Consider the following 24024-nt stretch of genomic DNA (forward strand, 5'->3'; position numbering starts at 1 on the left):
AGAACTGCCCAATTAATAAGCAAGAGATCATTTGACATTAGAAAGCAATCCATCAATCAGTTTTGTTTTACATGTTGTTAAAGCAAGCTTATCTGAAATTAATTATACCACTTGTGATTTTTGTATGCAATATGCAAGAGGCGGTGAACAGACTGTGGATGATGCGTGGCTGTGCCGCCTGAGGCTAGTGTAAACCCAACTTTCATGCTTGTTTAAATTCTTTTGCAGTGTAAATATAATTCAGGATAAGCAAATCTTACCAGAATTTCACTGTATTGCCTCTTATGGCCTTATCTGGCCTCGAGATGCTGATCTTCTCTCTTTTTTTTTTTTCTTGCATTCTATCTGTGGGGCCATTGATTTATTGATTATCCATGCAGGAACAGACAAGCCGACAAAGAATGTGTCGAACAAATGATTCTAAAGAAATGGTGGACAGAAGTGTTTCACAGCAAATGCATCCTAACAGATGTTTCATAGAAGGGGAATTAAAGTAACTGATTCATTACAAACGTCATTCAAACTACTCAGAACACTGTCATTCACAGGAGGTAAGCTGCATCCATGGCAACAAACTCCGAAATCTGTGTTTGGTCCTTTCATTCTACTCAGAGAGACACGGTGTCCCTGTGGTACACCAGTGTCTCCTTTGTACAGCTGGATAAACAAATTACTCCAAGCCAATTAGTACAAGCTGTTAACACTAGTGTTTCAAGGTCCTTCACATTAAGTGTATCGCAGTTAAAACTTATATTAATAAATGCTATAAATGCAACACCAGTGGCTGAAATAGAAATTAATATATTTTTTAACAGACGAAGGAAAAAAAACTATCAGTGCATAATGATTATTTGGGAAAAGGCTGGGTGGGGTGCAGGAACCTGAACAACTCTCCCTAATGGCTGTAACATGAATGCAGATGGTCTGTGGTTTAAGAATGATGCTCTTGTGGTATCTGGTGAAAAGATGTAATTACAACTAAGGGTGTAGAAATGATTATGAACTGGAGGGGGAATATGTCTCCTCATATTTAGAGATATCTAGAGTATGTATGTTTGTCCATAGCAATTTTACTGGAAATCAGGCCTTACTTAGGATACTTAGGATATTGCGATATTTAATTTATGACAGGAATAAAATTGAGGCTGTGAGGGACAGAAGTACAGTGCGTACATGGATTGTGTCGTTTAACAACACATCGAATATTCAGCTGACCAAAGGTCTTTCTGAAAGAAACTTTCAATAGCCCAAAAAATAAGTTTTTAAAGTTGTGAGTTTAAAAAAATTACGTGATCTAGGATCTTTATACAGTGTGTTCCATTGTCAAGACTGTAAACCTACCCCTCACAGCTTAACTTTGTTAACTTTAATATAGCATCTAACCTTTAAAGGAATAGTTCACTAAAAAATAAAAATTCTGAATCAGACATGAACTTGCTCATGCTGCTCTTTGTCATTAAATATATTTATATAATGTATATTTTTTAAACAAGCCTAACATATTATTCAGCAGCTATTACTCCAGTCTTCAGTGTCACATGATCCTTCAGAAAACATTTTAATATACTGATTTGATGCTCAAAAACATTTCTTATTATCAGTGTTTAAAACTTGTGCTGTTTAACATTATTGGTGGAAACTGATACATTTTTCAGGATTCGTTGCTCAGTATAAAGTAAAAAATTACAGCATTTATTTGAAGTAGAAATCTTTTATAACATTACAAACGTTTTACTGTCACATCATTTTTATATTGGCTACTCATATACGTTTGCTCATTAAGGAAGTATTAAATTGATCAAAAGTGACATTAAATCAATATACTGTTATATATATTACTATTACATATCAATAATATATACCTTTTTTGACATCTCTGATGTTGATGTCAAAATTGTAGTTAATATACTGTAAGCTATTATTTGACTTGAAGAGCTTGAATATAATGGTAATATAAAATGGCTATAGTTCTTATTCAGGTTAGACACCATATTGATTTTAACATGGATGAAAGTAAGTCTTTGAGGGATGAATGTCACACACTGTATAAAGATCCTAGATCGTGTTCACGTCTTTCACAACTGTTTTAAGGAGTTTTTGTCTACTTTCAGAAAGAGTTTTCATCAACTGACAATCAGTATGCTGTTAAACAACAGTACAATCCAAAGAACACACTGTACTTCTATCCCTCACAGCCTCAGTTTAATTTTCAAAATTAAATGGAGCTACTCTGACTGAAGTATATTTCTTCAAGAGGTTCAGCATTCAAACATGTACTGTGATTGAGTACAAAACATGCTAGAACCAATGACATCGGTGATGTCACACCTGGTTCATCTTGTTACAAAATCATTTAAAAAGCATAATTTTCAAGACCATCCAAACTCACACATGCCATTATATTCAAGATCTTCTCAGTTGCAATGTCTAATAAACAGTAGTTCACACCTCTGAACAGTACAGGGCCGCGAGAGTTCATTACAAGGGAAACGTTTTGTGGTAAACAACTTCTGTTAAACTTTAGAGCACATTTCATTTACTAAGTCTCAAATCGTCTTTTGAAAGCTAAGACATTATGTTCATACTCACAATTCTACCTGTTCCTGTCCCCAGTGAAACAGAAGAGTGAATATTGCAGTGTAGCCCTTCTTTCTTGCTCTTTCTGAGCTGCATATATTTTATGTAGTGGGTTTGGTTGAGTGAGATAAGGCACAAAACACATTAACACCTGCATTCAAGACACACACACACACACACACACACACACACTGATACACGCGCGCACACGGAGATGGATGATGGGGGAGATTGGATTTCTGGGCCAGTGAGCAGGAAGCAGAATGCAAGAGTGTGACTGCAGTTCTGTCACAGCAGGTCATTTGAGTACTAATGATTGTGTGTGTGAGTGTATGTGTGCCTTGAATAAACCCTATAGGTGTGATTGAGACACACACACACCAGCTGCAAATTCAATTTGAAACCCCCCATTTTTATATAAAGGAGTGAAGAGGCAGAGGCAGCGATAGAGAAAGAGGCAGGGAGAAATAGAGAGACTTTGTTTAGTGCTGTTGAACCAAAGCTGTCACCTGATGGTACAGGTTTCTTGTCTGCGCGCTTAAATAAGATGTCATCAGTGCGGTATGGTAACGGATGTCACCAGAACCAATGAAGTGCTCAGAGTGAGACCCGAGTCAGACACCGGCCAGCAGCTCATCTCTGCTCGTTCAGGTGTTTCTTCGTGCCTTTTAGACAACCGGTTTCTGTACTCACGTTGTCTGAGGGTGTGACAGAAACGGCGAGGGCGCGCGGTACACATTAAACAGCCGAGCGGAGACACTGTAACGCGCCAGACTGAGAAAGTACAACAGCGCACCCATGCGGCGAGAAATGCGGTACTGCAGCCGCTGTCACTCACTACACACCTGCACCGCGAACGATTAGTTCCTAAGTAAATGTTTTATTTATATTTTATTTACTTAATTAACTTTTCATTATGTTATTGTTTTGTTTTTCAGCATATTAGGGCTGCCAGAGTTTATGCACTGACATTTTTTAAAAATGTTTAAAGGTGTCTGGTGTAATGTGTTGTCTTTATGGTTTGTTGGTCTCAGAGACTGGTTTCAGAGGGATTTTAGCTACTTTCAGGTGGTCCTTCGGTCACTGTGAATCACCTTCAGTGTAGAAGAGAAACTTTTATTGCTGTTTTGACATGTCTGGTTGCCTGGTTAGGATTTTTAGACCCATTGAAAGGTTTGTAACGTCAAAGTGGCACAATTGTTTTCCACACTAAAAACATATAAGATATACACAAAAATAAGATGTAAACAAATCCAACTATTTTTTTTTTTAATAATACTGGACTTGTACATATAAAGATAAGGAAAAATTCAAACAAGAGTCCAAACAAGAATGTGTAAAATAGCTTAAATGCAACATTAAAATGGCACATGAATGTATAAAAGAGCTTAAGAAGACTGGATGTGCAAAGCTACAGATCACATGGATTAAGGTGCAGATCACAGAGACCTTAAACATACAATAACAGGCAAAAAGATTTTCATTTATAAAACACAAACAAGACCAGAACAGGCTTTAGAGCCTCTATTTAGCATGCTAAATAAATGCCAATGTTGATATGAACAAGGAACATTTTGATTTATTTTTTTTTTTTTTTTTTTTTTATAAAAACAAGCTTTAGCAAAACGTGTAGCTGCCAACATGTATGCAGCCTGTGGGACAAAATTCAATATGGTATGGAAGTATTTTAGATGTCCCAAAAAAGCTTCGTTTTGCTAAAATTTACATGGTTATTTTAAGAAACTTGTGTTGAGTCACAGATATAACAGATTAAAACAGAACGGCAAAATGCTGTAGAGAGGCGTCTGATTATTGTAGTGCTTCGTAATGAGGAGCAAAGAGCTGCGGGTACACGAGTCAGGTACGAGATTTCTTCTCTTTCCTGTCAGACGACACTTCGGCTTTACGCTTGTGAGCCTGTGAAAAGATGAAACAAACATGTTTTTAGGACAGTCAGATATTATATATATTATAGATAGATAGATAGATAGATAGATAGATAGATAGATAGATAGACAGACAGATAGATAGGAAGTGATTGTAAATCTTGCTGACATTATAGGCAGTTACCATGTGATGGAACATTACTGAAACAGAGAACAGCCAAAAAAGGAAAAAAAAAAATGCTCCTCGCTCCAGGCAAAAATTTTGCAACTCACCATGCACATGCTCTGATAGATAGACAGATACATAGATAGATAGACAGGGTTGAAATCGTCAGTGGAATACACACTATACTTTACTGCGGACAGTAAATCTGAGGGGAATTTTGATCATTTGCATGTTGCTCTTTTTCAAGTTGTTCAAGCGTGATTCTGAACTAGAGGGAAAGTCTCTGGAGACGTGAAGCACACAGCACAACAACAGATGGAGTGAACAGAAAGAAGACAGGACGTATTACTGATTGTCCTTTGGGTGTTCTTCTCTTTTTTTCAGCGCGCTCCTTTTCCTCTATCTCCATGTTCTCTTTCTCAATGAGAGAAATGAGCGTGTTACAGCGCCGCTGCAGCTCCTAGCAAACCAGACAAAACACATGTAAGGAAACTCTTTCATCATCTCAGCACAAGTTATACATTACATCTCATCGACTTATACAATTCCTCTCAGGCATCACACAAGCATATGCACCCACACGCTTTCACAAACACGCACGCCAATATGACCTGAAAAAGATCCCAGGATATAATGTGTTTAAAAACAAATTTGCATCCAGGGCTTTTTTGATGCTGATGCGTCTCTGGATGCGAGCTTCTCCTCGCTCTATCTGAGCCATGATCTTCTCAATATCCTGCAGCTCATTAAAGCGTTCCCAAAACACCGCTATTATAATGATAAACAACGTGTAAGGCATGTGTAGTTATTATAGAAGTGAAATATTTTTTGTGTGGTTCAGACTAGTGTAAGGTAGTTACTTGTGCATTTTATGTATTTGTCTGTGTAGGATATAATGTGTTTAAAAAAAAAAATAATTGCATTTGTGTCTGACAAGCATACACATTTACTCGGCTGTCTAAATGAGAACGTTCCATAGGCTTTTATCTTTTATTTTATTGTTTTTACATAAACACTACAGACCAATTTTAACCCATCTTAATGGGTTAGAATTTATGAACTTTTTTCCAATTGAGGACCTTCCCAAACAGAAGCTTTGTCAGATTCAGTTCACTTCTGGAGACAATGTTGTCCCCAAAGTAAAGCCTAGTAAACCCTGTTCACACACACACAACCACGAAAATATATCCATATGAGACTTTCCATTCACATCTAATGTGAGCTGACTGCAACTGTTATATGACTCTAACATTAATAATAAATTAAGGTGCTTCTTAGACTCTTTATAAATCTTTTTCCATGTGGTGATGCCTCTAAAAAAAGGCTTTGCAATTGACATTTAATGTCCCTTTTTTTAAAAGTATATATATATACAGGTCCTTCTCAAAAAATTAGCATATTGTGAAAAAGTTCATTATTTTCCATAATGTAATGATAAAAATTAAACTTTCATATATTTTAGATTCATTGCACACCAACTGAAATATTTCAGGTCTTTTATTGTTTTAATACTGATGATTTTGGCATACAGCTCATGAAAACCCAAAATTCTCTCATGAAAACCCAAAAACCCCAAAAAATCTAAAAGAAAAGTGTTTTTAATACAAAAAAGGTCAACCTTCAAATAATTATGTTCAGTTATGCACTCAATACTTGGTCGGGAATCCTTTCTCAATATTTTTCAATGCGGCGTGGCATGGAGGCAATCAGCCTGTGGCACTGCTGAGGTGTTATGGAGGCCCAGGATGCTTCGATAGCGGCCTTAAGCTCATCCAGAGTGTTGGGTCTTGCGTCTCTCAACTTTCTCTTCACAATATCCCACAGATTCTCTATGGGGTTCAGGTCAGGAGAGTTGGCAGGCCAATTGAGCATAGTAATACCATGGTCAGTAAACCATTTACCAGTGGTTTTGGCACTGTGAGCAGGTGTCAGGTCGTGCTGAAAAACGAAATCTTCATCTCTATAAAGCTTTTCAGCAGATGGAAGCATGAAGTGCTCCAAAATCTCCTGATAGCTAGCTGCATTGACCCTGCCCTTGATAAAAACACAGTGGACCAACACCAGTAGCTGACATGGCACCCCAGAGCCATCACTGACTGTGGGTACTTGACACTGGACTTCAGGCATTTTGGCATCTTTCATTTCTTTCTCCCCAGTCTTCCTCCAGACTCTGGCACCTTGATTTCCGGAATGACATGCAAAATTTGCTTTCATCCGAAAAAAGTACTTTGGACCACTGAGCCACAGTCCAGTGCTGCTTCTCTGTAGCCCAGGTCAGGCGCTTCTGCCGCTGTTTCTGGTTCAAAAGCACACGCCTGTGCACGGTGGCTCTGGATGTTTCTACTCCAGACTCAGTCCACTGCTTCCGCAGGTCCCCCAAGGTCTGGAATCGGTCCTTCTCCACAATCTTCCTCAGGGTCCGGTCACCTCTTCTCGTTGTGCAGCTTTTTTTTTTGCCACACTTTTTCCTTCCCACAGACTTCCCACTGAGGTGCCTTGATACAGCACTCTGGGAACTGCCTATCGTTAAGAAATTTCTTTCTGTGTCTTACCCTCTCGCTTGGAGGGTGTCAATGATGGCCTTCTGGACAGCAGTCAGGTCGGCAGTCTTACCCATGATTGCGGTTTGAGTAATGAACCAGGCTGGGAGTTTTTAAAAGCCTCAGGAATCTTTTGCAGGTGTTTAGAGTTAATTAGTTGATTCAGATGATTAGGTTAATAGCTTGTTTAGAGAACCTTTTCATGAAATGCTAATTTTTTGAGATAGGAATTTTGGGTTTTCATGAGCTGTACGCCAAAGTCATCAGTATTAAAACAATAAAAGACCTGAAATATTTCAGTTGGTGTGCAATGAATCTAAAATATATAATATATATATTTTTTTTTTCTGAGAATGTGGGAGCCTTGGCTCTAACACAAACAAGTTCTCACCATGGCAGTCCTGGACTTGATGAACCAGTCGAATCTGAACTGTGGAGCGTTCCGTACACACTGTCGAAGTTCTTCATAGACATATTCTTTATCGAAGCCCATCTTATGCAACATGCAAATCAGAAACCTGTCTTCCTCCTGCAGGCACACACACATAGACAAGTTTCCATATTTGAAGTTTTTAGTAAACACACTACACACATCTCTCTCACATGCACCCACCTCTGTATAGTTCTTTCCTTTGTTTGTGCCATACTGGATGCGAAGCTGGTGGAACGGAGCCTTGTACCGCGCTATCTACAAGTACACAAAACACACGTCATCAAACAAGTAATATTTACTAATTATTACTACATCAAAAATGAAATTTTCTCTTAAAGTTTCTTGCTTCGTGTGATAAGGCTGTGACTTCATTACCTAATATTGAGGCTACTCATCATCGAAAGCAAGGAATAATAAAGCTACCACACAATCATAATTCAGCAGCCATTAAAGAATAACTGGCTTGTCAACAACATAATTCAATTCCATGGCAAGTTTTTGAAAGGTTGACCTTGGCATCCAGGGCTTTTTTGATGCTGATGCGTCTCTGGATGCGAGCTTCTCCTCGCTCTATCTGAGCCATGATCTTCTCAATATCCTGCAGCTCATTACAGCGTTCCCAAAACACCGCTATTATAATGATAAACAACGTGTAAGGCATGTGTTGTTAATATAGAATGAAATATATTTTGTGTGGTTCAGACTAGTGTAAGGTAATTACTTGTGCATTTTATGTGTGTGTGTGTGTAAAGTGTGTACAATACAAATTGGGTCACAACAGACTATTATAATTTTTTTGAAATGCTTTAATTAGCATGCTGACATTTCACACTATAAATTAAGTATTGAAATTAATAAGACGAGCAATGATGACAGTAACAATAATAATATTTTATTCTAATAATATTAAATAAATATTACATTTATTATTTTTTATTGCTGTCATTATTTCTCATCTTACTATGTTTAATATTTTAATATATACTGTATATATACTGTTATTCATACTTCATTATATATTTCATCCTTGTTTTTACTTTTTTTTTTTTTTTTGGTCGGGTCACATGAACCCTAAAACCAGCCAAATTATACAGGGTTCCCTGACACCATTAAGTTAAAGCAACCCACTAACTAGCGGATTTTGAAAAACTGTATTTTGCATATCACTAGTGTGTAATTTTTATAGATGTTTATATGTATGGCTTGTGTATAGTTGATCTGGTGTGTATTGTACCAGAGTACTCCATGACTTCTTCCGGCGTCTTGCCCTCGACCTCTCTGGCGATGTTGTCAATATCATCACGACCATACTTCTCATTAGCTTTAATAAACTGATTGAAATCACGCTTGTTCCAGTTTGTGAAGCCCTGGTAAAAACAAACGTATTCTTTCATAGCACTGTGCTTTGTACTTGGCCCATTTATAAGTGTGTATATATGAGTGATAGGGAGGGTACTTCTGTGTACTTGTGTGAGTAGTTTCTCTTTTTCGTCTGTCTCTTCAGGTGAGAGGGGTTCTGCCTCGTCTATCTTTGCTTGTTCCTCCTTTTGGACCTGTGCCGAATTTGAGATATCTGGATTACGTGGAACCTACAAAAAACACACATACACAGTTGCACACAGCTTTATATCACATTACATCATTATATCAACACTTGAGCAGATTGTACACAAATACTGAATACAATCAGGACGTACAGAAAGTGCTCACCTTGTATCCGATGGTTTTCCTGTAGTAAAGAATCTCCATCTCCAGCAGCTCAAAGAGACGTGGTGGAAAGAACTGAAAGTCCTGGATGTTGGGCTGCTTTGGGGGTCGAGGGGCCTGGATCACATCCACACACACTGTTTATGATCTCTCCACATACACTTGTGTGTCGATATTTTCATGCAAACATCTGTGTGATACTTGATGTGTACTGTATAATGACAGAAACATTGTTATGCTCCTGGCAGATGCATCTTTATCTAGTGGACACTTCACTTTAATCAAAATACTAATTTGGTTTTCAGTTTAATTTAATGATATTCATTAAAATTGAGTTTTACTGGCTCCCTGCTGTAAGTATTTTGCTGACAGGGTTATCATTTTATAAACTATCAACTTCCATCACATTTGCAAGAAAGGCAATATTAAAGCTAGTTTACACTGCCCTAGCAAATACCAACAAAACACAATTTTCCAATGGTTGTTGGTTTTTGCCAGTTATTTTTCACAACATTCTAGAATCTAGATCCAATAATATTGATGATTGCTGATGACAGTCTGATCCAGAATAAGTGCAATTTTAGTATTATTTATATACTATTATAGTATTTGTTAATACTATATAAAATGTGAATGAATCTATAAAATCTGAACAATCGTCCAACCCTACTGTCTACAATACTCTCCTATCTTAATAAAAAGGGCAAAAATGACAAAATGAAATCTTAGGAAAAAAGAAAAAAAAGCTGCATGAAAGGAGAAATGTTCCCATTCAAGAGGAACTGGAACACTGCATTTACTTCTTTAGCAGCCACTTTTATTCTTATTGATGTTTTTTATGACTTACAGTGCACTATTCGAACAAACTGTCCCTCAGGAGCAATCTAGAGTTAAGTGTCTCTCTCAAGGGCACAGCAGTGACAGGACAGACAGAAGAAGAACATCCAGTTCATGAGGTCATTTTCTGAGTCAGCGTTTGAACCTACAACCTTTGTGTTTCAACTCTATCCTTTACATCCCTCCAACACATGATGACACAGCGCCCTTTATCAGAGTTATTTCTACATTTACTTTGACTCACTGACTCCAGTCCAACTGTCAGTCTGATGAAAACAGTGATCTGAGTGCATTATTTATTGTGTAGTAGGGTTGTGTACACTGCACTTGCATTAGAGTATGCAGTCATGAGTTGCGCTGACAGAAAAATCATTTCAGAGTGTCTAAACCATGCACATGTGTTACCTTTGGGGCTCTTGGTTCGCTGACTCGCAGTGCTTCTCTGAAGTAAGCATCTACAGCATAATTGGCCTTCCGTTCTCTCTTAGGAGGCTCGATCCATTCGATCAAACTTAGCTGCACAACACAAAGAATTCTTTAACAAACACTTAAACACACACACACACGCTTTCAGCTACACACATACGCTTTCAGCTTCACATAAACTCTTACAGTCTGTGACATAAAAGTGCAAAGCTTAAAAAGCTGCAAAATGCACACCGATAGACTGAGATGCACCTCAGAGCTGCTTTATACACAAGTATGAATCGATTCCCACCCAGTAAACCTCCACACTAACTTTTTGTTTCTCTCTGTAATCCTCTCCCTCGAAGTTGTAAAGGCTGGTCTCAGTGCAACCGGTGTCCATGGTGAAGTTCCTCAGCGAGCTCTCACCGAGGTTCTTCAAGCGTTCGTTCATCTCTGCCGTCTGAGTTGGAAAACAGCCATCAAGGAGAGTTCAACAAGGTTATATTGAATCAACTGGAGTATAAGAGTGGAAAATTCTCATAATGTGATTGTGAAGGAAATCTGATGGGTTTTTATTAATTCAAGTTTGAATATGAATGTTTTCGGAACTTGAATCTGAAGCTATTATGAAGTTTACCAGTAAAATAAAACCAACTTTATAGTTTTTAGTCTAGTCTGTGTTTCTGTCCACTCACCTTCTTGGCGCCTCTTTCCAGAATGGTGTTGATGTCTTCATCTGTTAGTTCACTGTCTTTAGAGGCGAACACGTGTGTTGCTCCATGTCGAATCATTTGTAGCATTTCGTCCTTCCCAAGTTTATTCTGCTGGTCAATCAGCCGTCCTGTAACAGCACAAATAACAGCACATAACAGCTCATAAGATTGACACAAAGGCTACTTAACTTCCTTTTTTATATATATATATATATATATATATATATATATAAGCTTATATATATAAATTTTTCACAGTTCAGTTTGTGTCTCATATTGGTCAGGTAACCACATACACTACTAACCAGTTTTTTAACACTGCAATTAGTTCTTAATGCACCAGTATTTTAAATTCCAACTAAAAACTTTTAAACAGTAGTGTCTTTTGAACAGTAGTGTTTCGACATCACTCACCAAACTCATACATCCAATGCTAGCTCAAAAACTGCTCCAGTGGGAAATCTATTAGCATCTACAATTTGCAAACCATCTTTAGGGTTTTGTTTACTTTAAGTAATGCAAATTACTTATAATTACACATTTGCAATACAAAGTTTGAGTTTTTTTGTTTAATTGACTGTTAAATCCATTTCCTCTCCGCCAGTACAGCCATTCAGAGAGAGAGAATTACTGTAATTACTTTTGGAAAATAGACACCTTAAAATTCATACAGTTTAAATATTTATATTTTTAGAGGTATCATTAGACATGAGAACTGAACCGCGAGGAATCATTTTTTTTCTTTGCAGGAACTAGTGTGTTCATACCCTGCTGAATCACTATAGAGTCCAGACGTAGTTTCATCTCTGCTCTCTCCACAATTCTCTCCTCCACTGTGTTGTCTGTGATCAACCTGAACACTTTTACTGGTTTCCTCTGTCCAATACGGTGAGCACGGTCCTAAAAACCAGCACACGGCACAACAACCATTTAAGACAACAATCATAAAGAAAGCTGGCATCTCTGAGGCTCACAATCATAAAGTTTATTGAGCTTGGTTTTGTAGTTTTGTGTGTGCGCAGTGTTTCTCACCATGGCCTGCAGGTCCACCTGTGGGTTCCAGTCTGAGTCGTAGAGAATCACCACGTCAGCTGTAGCCAAATTAATCCCCAGCCCACCTGCCCGTGTGCTCAGCATGAAGATAAATTTACTGCTGTTTGGGGCATTAAAAGCATCTATGGCTTGCTAATGCACAACAACAGAGATAGGAAAAGACATGAAAAGAGAAAGACAGAATTTAAGAGAGAGAGAAATTATTTATTTGAACCACTAATATAATTATAATTCATATGGTTTACTTATCATTCGTAGTCAATCAGTGTGGTCAGTGGCTGATTTACATATAAATAATGCAATTTGTGTATAAAACAGATTTTTGCATGTACAATAAATTTACTTAGACGTAATGAACAACATTTACTTAAAATTCACTAAAACATTAAAAACAGACAAACTGGTTGTTAGATTTGAAATTGATACAAAAAGAACCTAACACTTTTAATTTGCTTATATTTTATTTGCTAATAAGCTTATGAGTGTGTCTAACATGTAACTAGAGTTTGCATTCACCCCAGAACTGATCAGCGGTTTCCATGACTACCAGGTTGGATAATCAGTGTCTTTATATAAACTCTGCTGAGATTCCACATGAAGTATCTGTACGTGTCTCATAATTTTATAAAGCCTGTTCAATCATTTCTTTACACCACCTGGTATTTAGAGATAGGAATCGTGATGTATCAACTGAGGTTCTGGTTTCTCTTACCAGACCATAAACAATACCTTTAGTTCTTTACAGAAATAAATATTTTGGTAGATGAAATGCAAATCCTTTGCAGGATGATATTAAATAAATTTAAAACTATTTATATAATAAAAAATTCACAGAAGGAATAAAGACAATACTGTACTATAAAGACAAACTATATATTAAATAACAATACTAAACAATTTACAAACAGCATGGCCCCAGATATTTTTCAGCTTTAAAAAAAAAAAAAAAAAAGAGTATTTACAGTTCTAGTTCAGTTTTAGCGTATAAATGTATATAAGGAAAAACTCTCTATGTATAGTTTATATATAGTCTTTTAGGGAAAAAAAAAAACTTTATTTATTCATTAATTTTTGTTGTTGTTGCTGCTGTTTTGCTACTGACAAAACTCATAATGTGTCTCTTTAACTGAAAATTGTCATTTAAAGAACCAGTCAATAATCACTGCTTCACTATTCATAACTGACTCAAAAGAGTCATTTGTTCATAAATCGGTTGAACTACACAGGTAAAAAATAAAAATAAAATTTAAGAGCCATTTGTTGCGTAACATGCATGTGTCTGCATGAAACTGTGTATGCATTTTAATGTATGTATGTATGTATGTATGTAAGTGTATGTATACCTCTCTGGCCTCGTGAGGTGTATTGCCATCCAATCTGCAGTACTCAAACCCTCTCCACATGCAATAATCTTCCAGAATATCCAACACACGTGTCATCTGGCTAAATATTAACACTCTGGATCCTGCACACACATATATCCAAGAATGCATGCATAAAAACATGAAAAAATTCATCTGCATTCCAACTAAAAACATGACAAAATATCTCTCAATAAAAAACTAATAAACACACATACACTGCTGACCTTGCTCTTGCACTTTAGGCAGAAGTTTATCCAGCACAACCATCTTGCCGCTGTTGGTGACTAAGTGTGTGTCCGTGGTGTATGGGGGACCAGGCTCCGCCCCGTCAAACAGGTATGGATGGTTGCAGCATTTCCGCAGCTGCATCAGAATATTCAAAAGCCGCATCTTATCCATCTTTCCGGCAGAGTTCAGGATGTCAATATCCTTCATCAGGATACGTGTGTACCTAGTTAAACCAAGGAAGCAAACACTGTGTGTGTGATTTTTTTTTTATTATTCCAACATAACTGCAAATTGTTTTTTTTCCACATCTATAGTTTGTTTAGTAGTTTACATTGCCACATTCGTCTCTAAACTAGCAACTAGGCCGGATGGGTTACTAGTCTTACTGCAGGACAAATTGCTTGCAGTGAAAAAATGTCCAGTTATTCATGCTTAAACCTAAGGTCTCTGCTATTTGTGAGATATTTTTGTGCAATAAAAATTTATATTTTTCTTTTATAAATATCTGTCATGACTGAGATTTGCATCCTTGTAAGAAGCCCGACGGGTGATGAACAAAGTCCTCCTGTAGCAAATCGATGCGATTTTGTAAGAAAAATATACATATTCAAAACGTAATAATCACTTTAATGTAGCTTGTGCCAACAGTTGTACATGGAAGCAGCTCTGGGCTGATGACGTATGAGGTCGACGTTGCACATGCATGAAAACCAATATTTGTTAACAGGAGCAAAGAAAGCAAAGTTTCCTTACTTTAGCAAAGGAAAACCAGTCTCCTCTTGGCTTATATTGAAATCCTCTGACATTCTTTTTTACAAATCCTCGTTTTGTACTTCTAATTCGTGACCGTTGTTTTGTTTTGATCTTCTTCGTTTTAAATATGGTTATTTTTCTTACAAAAATGCTTTGATTCGCTACAGGAGGACTTTGTTCACCCCCCGGAGCTGTGTGAGACACTTTTTATTATGGATGGGCGCTTTTTATTTCACTTCTTTTGGACTGATGAACTGCAACACCTGCTGAGTGCCATTAAACAGCTTGAAAGATCAAATACAATTTTTAATATAACTCTGACTGGATTCGTCTGAAAGAAGAAAGTCATATGCCGCGTTTCCACTGAAATTACCCAGAACAACTGTACCAGGAACATTTTTCCCCAGGAACTATTTTCCCCCCAGACCTGTTGCTTTCTGCGTTTTCACCGTGGTCTAAAGTACCGTGAAGATTAGGCAAATAGTCTGGTGACGCAGGTATACGCACGCTTCTCAATACAAATCTCCCGTGGACGGGACGACGCAAGTCCGGTAATTATGCAAACAGCAGCGTACTTGATAACATCAGTCAGCTCCACTTGGCTACTTAAATTTTCCTCACTGTATATTTGCAATAAGACGAAATAGAATATCAAATACCAATGCATCCTTTCGTTTTCATTTAAACAATAATAGCCACAGAAATGTACTTAGTTCAGGGAAATGTGTATATATACAGTCTAAATGACAATGAAATTAAATATCATATCAATTGCCTCTTTTTATTTTCATTTTAACATATAGATAAACTGAATAAAGACCAAAGATGACCTGTTAGATTTACCCAAAACAAATTATATTTTATGTTTAACCACTAAAGAGACATCAGAGCCAGCGGCAAATGTCAGAAGGACTAGCCGAGTTGAGACTGATCTGGGCGGATACATGAGCACTCAGGTCCCACTGATCGCGTGGAGCTGATCGTCTCTGAAATCGGCGAAACACATTTTTAAATGGGCGCTGTCTTCATAAATAAACTGCAGATTTGAGTTTTAAACAACTACATTCTCGCCTGAAATACTTTTAAAACTACATTTCATGACACAATAACAGTTATCTTTTGAAAATTATCTGAATAAATGGTGGTTGAAATCACAATGCTGTGTGAACTCAACCAATCAGCATGCTCAGCGCCTAAGTCCCGCCCCCGAAAGTTCCGGACCTTTGAAAAAGTACTACCTCGTGAGCAGGGACTTTCTGAGGCGCATTTTTTACCTGGAACTTTATTTAGATCCTGGTTCCTGTGGTGGAAACACACTGAGTACCAGCCAAAAGTCCCTAGTTCCTGGGTAAAGTTCCAGTGGTGGAAACGCGGCTATATACACCTAGGATGACTTGAGGGTGAGTAATTTATGGGCTAATTTTAATTTTTGGGTGAACTAACCCTTTAAGACAGACTACTGTAGCCATTCAGACAACCCACCGTTGAGTTAAAAAATGAATACAAATCTGGCTGATAAGCAACAGTGTTTGTTTACAGTATATTTTTATTTCACCAGTCCGCAGCACACACACTATAAATAATCACCCAAGTAAGTGTTTATCAAACCATATTACAAGTTTTAAAGCGCCCCCATGAAAATGAAGAGAGATGTGAATGATGATTTGTGGGGAAAAATAAGAAATTCCCTGTCTAATTCTGCAGAATAATACATGCAATATTGATCATTTAGTCGGTTGATCAAAACACAAGTCAACAGCCTCTTTTTTGCCTTTTTTTTTTTACATGATTAGAACAGAATAAAATAAAGCTGCAATGCAGCGCTTGGTATATCTAATAGGTTTTTATCACACAAGTTCTTGTGATATCAATGTTACATTAAAGATTAATGACTCATTATTTTACCGATGGAAAAAAAAAAATGAGCATGACGAAAAATGAACAACTCAGTCCATAAAAGTTTATAATAATTTGCATCACAACCCGAATCTGTTAATACTTAATTTCCTATGTTTTTTACGCAGATAACAAAAGCATGTCAGCATTTACATCTTTGTGGGGTCAGAAACTGTCCCTGCCTGCCTCTGAGTGTTGCTTCAGTGATATGATTACAATGCATGTAGTAAATTTACACTTGACTTTTAATGTGGTCAAGTGCAATACGACTGTGATCCAGTATCTGAAAGGGGGCTTTATGTCTCATCCCTTTAATTAATGTTTGTTTGTTTTTTAAGGAAGTTGTGTGTGTGTGTGTGATCTTACCATTCTCTTTGCATTTTACTGAGCCCCAGGTAAATCTTCACCTCTTTCTTGGGAGGAAGACTCTTCTCAACCTCCGCTTTAATACGACGCAGCAGGAATGGACGCAGAACCTGAAAACAACCACTCAATAGCCTGAGTGTCCCAATCATCATCTTCAACAACAAAACTACTTCAGTGCTGAACAATACTAAAAATATCCTCCAAAGAGAGAGTTAAACTCACTGCATGAAGTCTTTCAACCAGCTTCTGGTCACCCAGACAGTTATTTGTGTCAAACCACGAATCAAAATCCTGAAATTTTAGAAACACACACATATGTTTTCATGGTAGTAACATTCACTTGACTTCTACTGTCTTTATACTGAGCTAATTATATTTTTTTATCCTCTACCTCTAAACCTAACCTTTACAGAAGCATTTTTTGCATTTTTATGTTTACATTAAGAAACTGTTTATTAATCTATTTTTCTCTTGGGACCTGTTGAGTTATAATCAAAACCGTGCCTTTTAGACTATAATCTATGTTATATACACTAACTTAAAATAACAGTTTTCTCATTTAATACAGTTTAAAATCTCATTTTCCTGTGATGGCATTTCTCCAGTCTTCAGTGTCACATGATCCATCAGAAATTTAAACAGAACTGCAGAATCAGGAAAATTCAACTAAAATCAGTCTGAAGTCTCTTTGCTGATTTGATAATAAACTTTGTTTTATAATCTAAGTTGAAGACTTCTTTAAACACACAACACATTTGCACACAAACTTTCAACAGATACAGCAACATAACGCGTGGGTGGAGATAAAACAGCCTGCAATATTTAAGAAAGTATGACTCACACTGGCAGAGTTGAACACATCAGGCAGTAGAAAGTTCAAAAGCGACCAGAGCTCATGTAGATTATTCTGCAGTGGGGTACCAGTCAACAACAGACGATTGGTCGTCTTAAACTCACGCACAATCTCTGACAACTGTGAGCCGGAGATAAAAGAGAAAGAAACAGCAAGAAGAAAAAAGATGGCTCTGAAGTCTTTTCCTCTGTATAAGATCATTAAATCATCTCAAAAGTGTTATGAGACATGCTGCTCTGCTTTTTAGTTACTCTTGTATTAATTCGTTCTCATCAGGGTTCAAATACCTTTGATTTCTCGTTTTTGATGCGATGGGCCTCATCGATAACCAGATAGCGCCAGTTAAACTTCTTAAAGACAGATTTCTCCCGAATCACCATCTCGTATGATGTCACGCACACATCCCATTCACCGGGCATCATCACATCACGTATGAACGCTGCCTAAAAACATGCACATACTAATTAGAACTGATTAATTATTACTCAAGCATTTTGAAGGACCTGCTGGCAGGATGAAAGTGGGTAGAAAGGGAAAAGAACAAAGTAAAGCTTAAGAAAAACAGAAGGACTTGAGCAGCCTTACTCTTTCATCTTTATTCCCGATGAGACAGACGGCCTTCAGGGTGGGCACCCAGCGTTTGAATTCATTCATCCAGTTATGCAGGGTAGATTTGGGCACTAGGACCATGTGGGGGCCAGGAATGTTCCTATAGTGCTTAAGGTAGCCTAGCAACGCGATTGTCTGCAGGGTCTTACCCAGACCCTGAACCAATCAGAACACAGAAATCTAGTGAGTCACAGTCTATGACATCAACAAGACCCAGAAAAATTCACAGTCTCCCAGAAGCCTCTGAAAAGATACTGGAGCCGTGTTTTCAATGTCATGAATCTTTGTGGTTCTGCAATGACGCATATTCAGACTATTTCTGAAAATGTAGGCATTCAACTAAGGATTAAATCATATAAGCAGACCTGCCACTATGAACATGCTGTATTTCAGTGTGTTGAGCTTTATTTTAAAACATTAGAGAGAGATTGGGGTTTTACCATCTCATCAGCCAGGATGCCATTGATGCCGTTCTCATACAGAGAAATCATCCAGTTCAGGCCTCGGATTTGATAATCTCTCAAAGCTCCATTCTTAACATCTGTCAATAAATCAAAAATTAATAATTAATGACCATTAAATCTGATCACAGGTGAATGAGCTATAATAAATCATCTACTTGAAGAGCTGCTTAAATGTTACACATCACATTACAGGTGCTGGTTGTTCTGGACAGCTTGTTATCACAGTTGTTTTCACTTTGTGTGTTATTAAAGGTGCAGTGTGTAATTTCAAAACTAAAAAATAACTGTTGTTTCCAAATATTCAGAAGCGCAAAGAGGCTATAAAGTAAGAAAACAGGCCATAAAATTCCAAAGAAAATCAGACAGAAAAATAATAATGAAACATGGCCTCTGTGGGATTCTTTGTGATTGGAAACAATCTTTATTTTTGCAGTTCCACTTGGGGCTGTTAGTGTTGCAGAAATTTCACACTTCACCTTTAAAGCAGTGGTTCCCAACCTTTTTGACTCCAAGGCTCATCATTGTTTGCAAAATAAAAATAATTTTTATTCACAATTTCTACCTGATAAAATATTTTGAAGCTTGGCATAACTAGAAAAAAAAGTAAATTAATTATAAAAACTGACCATAAAGTTATAATATTTTATTAATTTAAATGTTTTTTTTTAGATCATATTAACGTCTGTCTCATGTAACCGGGTTTTCAAAGAAATTGCAAATCCTAATTCTTCTAAAAAAAAAAAAAGTTGTTGAGTGCTTGAATTAAAATATTTGTTTTTGGTTTTAGTTATTTGCTTGTTTTGTTTAATTTGAAATAATTTTAAGTAATCTTGAGACCCCTTGGAATTTTGCTGAGGAACCCTAGTGGGCCCCAAGTCCCCTGGCTGAGGACCACTGCTGTTAAGAAATGTACTTACATATGCTGTTATTTTTTTCTGTGAAATACAAAATTAGATTTTTTTTTATCATAAAACTAACTAACTAACTAACTGTCAAGATCCAGAAAGAACGAAAAAACACTATGAAATTACTATAAAAGTAGCCCATAAGACTACATTTAGAGACTTCTGAAGTCATATAATAGCTTTGTGTGAAAAACAGGCCAAAATAATGTCAGAATTCACAGATTTTTGGATGTCAATAACATCAAATGGCAATTATTCTTGCTTGTCTCATAACTAAATGTCATGTCAAATAAATTGCACTATATTAAAAGTTCTATATTAAGATTCTTCAAAATAGTCTTTTTGAGTTTCATGGGAAAAAATAGCAGCATAAGAGTTTTAAATGACATGGGGGTGAGTAAATAATCACAGCCGCTTTTTAAATAACCAATATATTAATGTATCAACATGAATTATTATTTGTATTTAAAACAGTGTGAGACTCATTAATAAACAGAAACAGACTGACTGTTCATAAAAACATTGATTCATACATGAGGGTGACTCCTCAAAACGAACAAGAACATTAGCTGCCTTCCTGCTCTCGGATAAGAGTTCCTCATCCTCCTCCTGCTCTGTTCGACGATGGCGGTTACTGGAACGCACAAAGACGGAGCAGAAATAAATCACACCAAATCACACATGTCTGACCAACAGCTTTGGGAATAATTGCTAACCTCATGCATCTGAATGTGTGAGCATGCATGTCTGTGTATGTGTGTCTGACTCACTCTCCGACAGACAGCAGGTTCTGTTTCTCATCCTGTTTGATTCGGGGTCTCCCCACCTTCACCTTCAGAGGTGAGGTGGGGGATTTCTGACTGGCAGGCTGAATGAAATGAGCGAACAGCTCTGTCTGCTTCAGCAGGAACTCAAACCTGTTTGCACGGTCTGTTTTCTATAGGCAAGGGAGAGACCAAGATTTTGAGTAAATTATGATTATAAATTATTGCTTCAAGTTCTTTAAAAACTATTTTAACTTCACAAAGCTTTGTTAAAAAAAACACATTCTCTCATTTATTGTATTTTAAAATCGACTGATTGATTTTACATTATTTGTATTCTATTAATTAAAAAGAATTTCAAATTCTGCTAAATGTGACCTAAACTGTGCCTGAAACCTAACAAATGCTGAATTCACAAGCAGTATATGAAAGTAGGAAGGCATCAAGCATGCCTGAATGATTTCAGTGTTTGATTAATATCTGGTAAATTCCTTCATCTAGTTGGTTTCACCTTAATCTCTGGTTGGTTTTGAGGGTTGGTAGTACAAACGTCATTCTCACCTGTGGTTAACACTGACTAACACCTCAATGTATTTAAAAACCTGTTGGCACTACATTAAACATTAAAAGTGTAATGAAAACTCACTCTTTTTTCCTCATACTCAGGGTCAGCCAAGCTCTCCTTCACAGCTGCTTTAGGAGGAGGGTCCAGGAGAAATGGTGGGTCTTCCTAAAAACACAAGTCAAAGACACACATTAGATACCAATACATGCAGACAATATATATACATTGTAACAACTATTCATTGCCAGGTGCTGTGACAGATGCATGTGCTGTTTAATGCATAAGACTTTCATATAACTTTCATCAGGCAAATATTTCCACTCGGTCCTCATCTTGACAGCCAGCGAGTTTCCATTAAACTTCACACTAAATAGGCGCCAGTGCATAAACAGATGGATTTCTTTAGAAAAAGATCATAATTTTGCTGAAATATTTATTGTTGGACATTAAATTTAGCTCAAAAAAAATGTATTAGATATGAATGTATTAAAACAGTGGCAGTCCTTCTATTTCATTCAGTTTACACAGATGCATATAATCTGATCTCCACTCACATATATATATAACCGATCACGATAAGATAACAATTTAGACCCATCTCATTTGTGTGTCACCAAACCCGTCTGTGGGAAGACAACAGATGAAGAAGAACTTTTATGGATGAAAAGCAAATTATTGTAGGATCTGAAAACAATTGAGACTGAACAAAAGGTTAATATTTAAAAAAATTTCATAATGAAATAGTAAAATAAGGGTCACTGTTTATGGTGCGGCAACATTTGTCCTGGTATTGTGTGGGCAATATAATAGAGTCAATAATTATCAAAACTATTAGATAAATAACAAGGGAATATAATTTATGTACAGAAGCATAATTAATAGTAAATATATAAACAACAAACTTTCTGCAATCATTTATTGGCTCGATTAATATTAATGTACATATCAGCCTCTGAAATGACAGTAACGTGTTACTATGTCCATGAGGCATAAATGTATGATTTCTTATAACTTAGTCATCTTTTTTTTTATTTAGAAATTCTGCATTACAGCTGTTTGTACTGTAAACAGGTGTTCTTGTTTTAAAATACACAAATCATATAGGTCACAAGTTTAAACCTTTCACATATAGATACATTTACTACATTTATTTTTATAACCTGCAGTTTGCAGGGTTGTCTAGAGAGGACAACACCGATGACAGAATATGAAACACCATGTTTTTTTGTTTTACAGATACAAATACAGATATAAATTGGCTATTTTGATCCAGTTAAAGAAAGCTACAGCCTTACTTCACCTGTAACTTCAGCGTAAATCAGGGGCAGTTTCTTCATTTGGGCGACGCACCACCAAAGAGTGACTGTGACTGTTTTAGACTGATTGTTTTGCCTCTGGATATACTGTAGTCCAATCAGCATCAAGTCATGTTCTGGGGAGTATTTGGAGTATTTTATCTTGAATTTGATAAAAAATAAAAATTAGCCTATCTTTATTTCAAATGTTGCAAGTCTTAATCTTTTTTTCCTTTTGTTTTACTGGGATAAATCATAATGGGACGTATGCTAAAATTGTTGACCGTGGTGCCCTACCTAGACAATTTTCCACCAGCCGCCACTGGAGCAGAGTCACAATAACAAGTTACAGCAACCATGAGTTACAACAGGTTGTCATGGTAACCATTATTGTTTCTACTGTACATTTAAAATAAATCACTATGAGATCCCGTCATTTCTTATATAATAATTATTATTATTATTACGCCAGTGGTGGCATATACGTTATCACAATTTTATTCTAGTGACAATAACTGTACGTTATGGTATTTTAGCAGAAGCTATTGCTACCACTGTAACTTTTTATACAAATCTTACATTATACTCACAATAATATGACAATAAATAACAATACAAATTGATTTCACGCGATTTCTGTAAACGCAGCAATATGCACAACAGTGAAGTGTGACCAGTCATGTAATATTATGTTTAAATCGCTTATTAAAACGAATCTTTTGACAACTAAAAGTTGCACCCCGGCCTTGAACTGCTTATAGTGACAAAAGATCAACCCTCTCACTGACCCAGGCTTATATAAGCTCAAATAAAGCCAGAATGACATCAGAGTCATTTCAGCTCAGAGTAACAGTATATGAGTGTTTATTTATTACGCATGTCCGCATATAGTTGTTGACGTTGATTAGACAGATTTGCACGCGCTCCATCTGTGGCTGCATGATTACAGTGGCGCGACTCTGCTCCGACTGCAGACGGAACGCATGCAAATTTGCACAAGCCACAAAAACATGCTCTTAGGCACTGAGTAATAAACATCTAAAGCTCTGCAGATGTGAACTGAACTCCGCCTTCCCGCCATGTTCCGTTCCCCCCAAACGCAGATGAACTGGAAACTTCTGCATCCTGCTTTTCATGTCCGTCTGCAAACACATTCTGTACTTCTCTCTTTCGCTTTACCTCTTCTGCCTCCGCGTGCGCCCCCCGAGAAGTAGACGGTAGCTCATCGTCCGACATATTGGTTAATGTGCGAAGGTTTTCATGAGTTACTGGTGACTAGACAGTAAGTTATAAAGCATAATTTTGGCGTATGCGTCATGACAGGACCGTACAGTCACGGCGCGCGCACACGCCCCTTTCAGAGCTTCATGCCAAATCTCGCGAGAACAGAGTGATCCATAGTCCCTTTCAAAGCTGTTCTCTATATCTCGCGATATTATCAAATGCTCAAAATGTTAAACATCAAACACTGAGAAATTAAATGCCCCGATATTGTAAGGTGACCAGATTATAATTGATATTATCTATCATTAAAAAGGGGACAATATATTGTGTGTTTTTGTTTGCAGTGGGTTCCATAAACTATTATTATGATTAATGATTATTATGATGTCGGGTCAAATGACCCTAACTGGTTTGAATG

The 24024-nt window shown here is 36.9% G+C and overlaps 1 protein-coding gene across 1 annotated transcript; it reads right to left on the minus strand.

The window, feature by feature from the left end:
* Positions 1–3829: 3829 nt before the first annotated feature.
* LOC109102751 (SWI/SNF-related matrix-associated actin-dependent regulator of chromatin subfamily A member 5-like) lies at positions 3830–23748 on the minus strand. The gene is made up of 25 exons (XM_042753940.1): positions 23562–23748; positions 21169–21252; positions 20529–20695; positions 20292–20392; positions 18830–18930; positions 18366–18545; positions 18068–18223; positions 17769–17900; positions 17150–17218; positions 16928–17037; positions 13909–14135; positions 13664–13785; positions 12300–12452; positions 12035–12167; positions 11250–11395; positions 10886–11014; positions 10552–10662; positions 9313–9426; positions 9069–9191; positions 8837–8969; positions 8114–8232; positions 7783–7857; positions 7561–7698; positions 4979–5089; positions 3830–4494 (listed from the first exon to the last, which is right to left on the minus strand). Exons 1-25 carry the CDS (start codon positions 23616–23618, stop codon positions 4435–4437), a joined length of 3051 nt encoding a protein of 1016 aa, XP_042609874.1. The 5' UTR covers positions 23619–23748; the 3' UTR covers positions 3830–4434.
* Positions 23749–24024: the final 276 nt, after the last annotated feature.

The sequence above is a fragment of the Cyprinus carpio genome, chromosome A5, assembly GCF_018340385.1.
Source record: "Cyprinus carpio isolate SPL01 chromosome A5, ASM1834038v1, whole genome shotgun sequence".
Taxonomy (NCBI): Eukaryota; Metazoa; Chordata; class Actinopteri; order Cypriniformes; family Cyprinidae; genus Cyprinus; species Cyprinus carpio.

Bases quoted from the DNA above. Each gene is read 5' to 3' on its own strand.
- LOC109102751 (XM_042753940.1), bottom strand. From the start codon at position 23,618: ATGTCGGACGATGAGCTACCGTCTACTTCTCGGGGGGCGCACGCGGAG. The intron at 17,901-18,067 runs GTATTTGAACCC...TCCGGCTCACAG, and splicing joins TCAAAAACGAGAAATCAAAG to TTGTCAGAGATTGTGCGTGA. The intron at 14,136-16,927 runs GTAAGATCACAC...TGGTTTAACTAG, and splicing joins AGTAAAATGCAAAGAGAATG to GTACACACGTATCCTGATGA.